The 5,994-nt window shown below is 38.0% G+C and overlaps 1 protein-coding gene across 1 annotated transcript; it reads right to left on the bottom strand.

Annotated features, from left to right (window-relative positions):
- Positions 1–254: 254 nt before the first annotated feature.
- pex19 (peroxisomal biogenesis factor 19) lies at positions 255–5,830 on the bottom strand. Its single transcript, XM_077232016.1, has 8 exons — positions 5,720–5,830; positions 5,230–5,309; positions 4,917–5,079; positions 4,737–4,822; positions 2,277–2,450; positions 1,957–2,115; positions 1,739–1,783; positions 255–1,641 (listed from the first exon to the last, which is right to left on the bottom strand). The coding sequence occupies exons 1-8, from the start codon at positions 5,778–5,780 to the stop codon at positions 1,555–1,557; spliced, it is 855 nt and encodes a 284-aa protein (XP_077088131.1). The 5' UTR covers positions 5,781–5,830; the 3' UTR covers positions 255–1,554.
- Positions 5,831–5,994: the final 164 nt, after the last annotated feature.

Genomic DNA, 5,994 nt, shown 5'->3' with positions numbered 1-5,994 from the left:
AACGTGATCAAACGTTACGTAATCATAATGAGGTTATAATTCACAGCAGTTCTAAGCATTTACCCACATAGACACCTATAAATGGGCTATAAACAAATCACAAAATGTCCAAAGGTTACCTCCTTGCTGGTCATTTACATTATTTAAAGTATTAAAGCCATAAACATTGTAAAATGGTTTGAATATACATTAACAACCATAGACAATTGTGTGTAGTCAATGGTCTTAAATAAAACCAAGCAGGCAAAGAATAATGTAAGTTTATAACATTTATTAGACTTTCATGTAGTGAAAAGACCAATGAACTGTACATTTAAGGGAATATTTAACATGATAAAGAATATTGATGAGCTGATTTAAGTGCTTGGGTGTTTGAGCAACCCCTGAGTGTTGTAACCATTACATATTTTTGTCCTGTTCATCATACCTTTTCTATCCTTCTCATATTGGCCAGATAATACTATATATATATAACCAATGACATGCGTCAAGAAAGCAAGTCAACTATCAGTTGCACACTTGATCCTGTGAAAGGATCCCATTTCCAGGCATTCAAATCTGTTTGCAACAGAAACCTGTAAACATCCCCTCAAAAGCACATGACTACAAAATGTAACCTTTTTTCAGGTATCGTGGGATTTAAGGTGATGTTCCTTGAGTATTAATTTTGAACTATGAAACAATATTATCTGAATCAAGGCAAATTAGGACTATTATTATGACAATAGCACATCACATAGAGGCACCACCACAGGCATGATGGGAATGATTTAGATCTACATGGCAATTCAATACTCCAAACTGATCTATATGCAGACAGATACAATAACCATTAGAAGACACAAGTAGAGAGAATTATTCCACTCAAACACAAATGCAGCCTATGTTTGACACAATGATATTATGGATATATTATGAATCTGGATCTGAAGTGCCTGCAGCCATTTTTTTTTAATGAATCTTAATCTGAGGGATTCATTTCTCACTGATTAGTTATCAAATCACAGAAATGAAACTAATGATATAGTATGAGAATAGAATAGACAGTACACCATATTATATTAAAATGATTTCATCAATCTGATGAAAGCTATTTGTAGCCTTTGACCATTCTTCTGAGATTTTAAAAGTAAAATTAAACTGGAAATACTTTTCCTGTCACTTGAAAAACGCAAGTGATATTCCATCTAATGTGTCCACTTATACAAAACACAATTCACCGCACAAGCTGTCAAATGTGCTTGAAGTAAATTCAGACGACCTTGATTCTTTCTTACCAAGCTGTCGGCACACTTGAGATATCAAGCTTCACTCAAAACATTAAGAGCTGCTCTACAGTGACAACAGTAAATAGATCAGGGATGAATATGAAAAGAACCTCTGTGGACAAAAACTACAAGGTCAAATTAAAGTAGTGAAGTTCACGGTTTCAGTGCAGACACAAAACAAACTCCTTTAAAAGCGGAGAATGATCCACTGTGTCCAATTCAGGTTCAGATAATTAGCTCCAAATTGTATAGTTTTTAAACATACATAAATTTGACCTCATTGAGATCACATGACTGAGCACTGCTCTGCTCCAGGAAGTCCTTGTGCTCCAGGAAGGTGCAGAGCTTCCGGGTCAAAATTCAAGCCAGGAGGCTGAAAATATAAGAGAACAAACATTTTGATTATGTAAATGACATATCTATTGTACAATAATAATAATTGATTTTTTATAAAAAAATGAAATACTCACTGCCTCTCCAGCAAGCTCTTTTGGAGGTTGACCCAAGTCTTGCAGCTAAGGGGTAAGACATTATTAACATTGCTGTTACTGAAAGGTTATATTAAGTTATATTATTATGCGTTTAAGTAAAAAGGGTACAATACATTTTTAATTCATACATTTAAACAAACCTGAAAAGATGGCTCTAAATCATTATAAAAATAAATGGATTACTCAATTTTTTTTACCTTTTGCATTAGTTCTAGAATGTTTTCAAATGTGCTGTCTTTGTCTCCATCTTTCTCAAACTGGCTGCATATCTCTCCCATGATCTTGTACTGTTGCTCATACCGCATGAACTGGTCTGGGGGGAGGGACTGCCTGTTGCCTTCCAACCATTCAGGGTACTAAATGCAAATTGCGTGATATTAGTACAAAAAACAACAACCAAAAAACCAAATATTAAATGGAATGTGTTGCAAGATTTTCTGAAAATAAATATTTAATTGATGATAGGCATATACACTGGCACCAGAAAAAGGTTGGACAGATGCTGTAAACAACTCACCTTCTCCGTTATCTCTTTAAGAGAAGGGTAGAGAACTTCTTTAGACAAAAGGTTCTGCATGATGGACTGCATAATTGGGAGAATATTGCCATCTTCTCCTCCTCCCTCCCCATTTTCATTCAATCCCAGGTTCTCCAAGGTCTTTACCAGATCATCTCCAGCCAGTCCTGCACTCTGCATTTAAAGGTAAAAGCAAGTGGTGCTCACTGCAGAGCCAAATGAAATCTAGATCCCCCTCTCTGGACATCATGGGTTGAGCTTGACCAAGTCCCGCTCTACCTCTGTAGAACTAAGGGGTGGCGGGATAGGGTTATGGGTAGGATTAGGGTGTGGTTTGATCATCTAGCTCCACATATTACTTCCAGAGAGGGGGAGCTTGACTTCACACTCGACCCATGACTCTGCTGTGAGCAGCCTCTTGTTAAAAGGCTGACTTTTGTTCATCACATTTCTTAATTTTTTCTGACATACATTGCCTTTCAAGTTTTTGGATCAGTAAGATATTTTTAGTTAATATTAATACTTAAAATAAAATGAATACTTTTATTCACCAAAGATGTATTAAATTGATATCAAATACTTTATAATCTTACAACAATATATTTATATTTCAGATAAAAGCTGTCTTTTGGGGGTTCTAATCCGTCCTCATATATAAATATTATTTTTACTCATTAAAATCAAAGATGTTCATTAAAGATTGTATATCAAGAGCAGGGAACAGGAAAAACGGCATTAAGTGATAGATTGATGCGCTCGTCTGTGTGAAGAGAGCACACGAGCCAAAAGAGAACATTCCGCCACTGATAACATTGGCAACGAACATTCAGCATGATTTCAAAAACATTACAGCCCTTAGATCAGTTCTTATTTAACACAAATTAACGTCAACTGGATATGATGCATTTGGATTAGGTATATCTGTTCAGCAAGAGGTTTTTAAAAATGTGGTGGAGACAATATCGACCCTGGCAAAAAGTGGTGGATACATTTCCCACCCGCAAATTACACCTATGTGAAAAATAGTATCACCGTTTCCTTTTGATTCTGATGGATTTCTGAAGGATCATGTGAATCTGAAAAATGGAATAATGGCAGCTAAAAGCCATTACAGGAATAAATTCCATTTAAAAAATATAAAAGTGTTATTTAAAATTTTGATTACATTTACTGTATTTTAGACATCATGGGTTTACACCACATCACTGGGACCCATCATACAGGCACTTGGTTTCTCTTACCATTGCTATGCTGATGACACCCAGCTCTACCTCTCATTTCAACCAGACGATCCCACAGTAGCTGCACGTATCTCTAGCTGTCTGGCGGACATCTCGGCATGGATGAAGGAACATCACCTGCAGCTCAATCTGGCAAAGACTGAGCTTCTCGTTCTCCCTGCCAATCCGTCTCTACAGCACGACTTCACTATCCAGTTAGACTCATCCTCAATCACCCCATCAAGGTCAGTCAGAAATCTTGGAGTAATCTTTGATGACCAGCTAACCTTCACAGACCACATTTCAAAGACAGCTCGATCATGCAGGTTTGCAATGCACAACATCAGGAAGATCAGGTCTTTCCTAACTGAGCATGCAACACAACTTCTTGTCCAGGCCCTGGTTATTTCTAGGCTTGATTACTGCAATGCTCTTCTAGCTGGTCTTCCATCATGTGCAACTAAACCCTTACAATTGATCCAGAATGCTGCTGCTCGTCTTGTCTTCAACGAGCCCAAAAGGGCCCACGTCACTCCGCTGTTCATCTCCCTGCATTGGCTACCACTCGCTGCTCGAATCAAGTTCAAGGCGCTGACATTTACTTACAGATTGTCCACCGGCTCAGCTCCCTCCTACTTTCACTCGCTCCTACGGGTCTACATCCCTACCAGAAGCCTACGATCGGCCAAGGAGCGACGGCTCGTGGTGCCTTCACAGCGAGGCACAAAATCACTGTCCAGAACATTCTCATTCACGGTTCCATGCTGGTGGAATGACCTACCCACCCTCGTCCATAATGCAGAATCCCTGACAGCATTCAAAAGACAACTGAAAACTCATCTCTTCCGTGAGCACTTAACATAGAGAAAAAAAAAAGAAAAAAAAAAAGGAAAAAAACTTTTTCTTGAAATCTTCGCTTGTCTGGTTTATGCTACTCTGAGCAATGTTTGAACTTTGTATTCTGAGCACTTCTTGCGTTGTTTTTGCCTCTCCACGATGACTCGCTTGGTTTAATCCTCAAATGTAAGTCGCTTTGGATAAAAGCGTCTGCTAAATGACTAAATGTAAATGTAAATGTAGATCAAATAAATGCATCCTTGGCGATCATTATAGACTTCTTTCAAAAACAGAAAAAATATCGTACTGATCCCAAACTTTTGTAGTGTACCATTAAAACCACGTCACACCATTTCCTTGAATTAATTTACATTGCAATAAGAGAAACTCAAAGTGGGTTTACCTGCAGGTTGTCTGCATTTTGCGCCAAACCACTAAGGGTCTCTTTAAGACAGGAGGTGAACTCTTGCTGTGAAGCTACATCTGTGCCTAAATTAAAAAAATAATAATGTCAAAACAATTGGAATATAGGATAATAGCTTGTATATCTTCATCCAACAGTGCTCCATTTCAGATTACTCACCTACTTTACCTGCTGCCTCAGACAGCTTATGAAAATGTTGAAGAAGGTCAGGTTCTTCTTGCGCTAGCTCAGCCATGGCTTTCTCCCACTCCTCGCGTGCTTGATTGGCCATCTCACCATCAAAGAGAGTCTCAAAGAACTTGCTGTCCTCCAGAAGAGGGGGCTGAGGATAAAATGAACAGAGAAAAAATTAAAATTAACTGGCAACAATCATGAAACAAACTTGCTGTAGAATTGCAAGAGTGCCGAAAAATTATGGAAAAATCTGGTCACTACTTGAATTGCTATTAAAATCAAAATATATGTTTATTACCTTCTCGTCACTCGCTCCTGCATCGGGGGCAGTGGGGGCCTCAGGGGGAACACTGGTCTTGTCGAAATCATCAAGAGCACCTGTAGTTGAGGTTGAGGAAACACTAACATTGGTATACGTGCATCTGTTTTAAATATACATTATCATGTGACTGATTTCATTACACTGCATGAATAGCAAAGTTGGCTAGTAAACATGCAGATCCTAAAGCTCCATTTATCTTCAAAATCAGTTTGTTTTATGGGACCATAAAAGAGATAGACTGAGGATCTCTAATTACTTAACATTACACTGTTCGTCGTTTTTCACATGCCTAAAAAAAGTACAATCACTGAAACAAGCATGAGCACATAGTAGCGGAGCAGCAACTGCACTGTGACAACCGCCTTCTAAACGCTAGTTCACTAAAGAGTAACATTACAAAAGGGCTCAAACATTCGCAAATTTTAACTGTTGTTATTTTTATATTTAAGTCATCCTAAAAACTTACTGTCTAATAATTCGTCCAGTTCGCTGTCTGGAGCACCCTGATGTTCTGATGCTGACGCCATCTTGCTTCTCAATGACAAGACAGCAAATTAGTCGCAAAATAATGACGTCCGTTACTGGACGTAAACATCTTTGAAAGTTCTTTTCTTTTTTCTTCTTCTTTTGTGTGTGTGTGTGTGTGTGTGTGTGTGTGTGTGTGTGTGTGTGTGTGTGTTTGTGTGAATTTATCAGATTTATCAGATAAATATTTTAATATATATAATAATTGTGTTCGCG

Source organism: Siphateles boraxobius, unplaced genomic scaffold (genome assembly GCF_051911475.1).
Source record: "Siphateles boraxobius isolate OS27281-9 unplaced genomic scaffold, OSU_SipBor_1 1, whole genome shotgun sequence".
Lineage (NCBI taxonomy): Eukaryota > Metazoa > Chordata > Actinopteri > Cypriniformes > Leuciscidae > Siphateles > Siphateles boraxobius.
The sequence above is the reverse complement of the archived record's forward strand: the minus strand, read 5'-3'. Positions and strand labels throughout refer to the sequence as shown.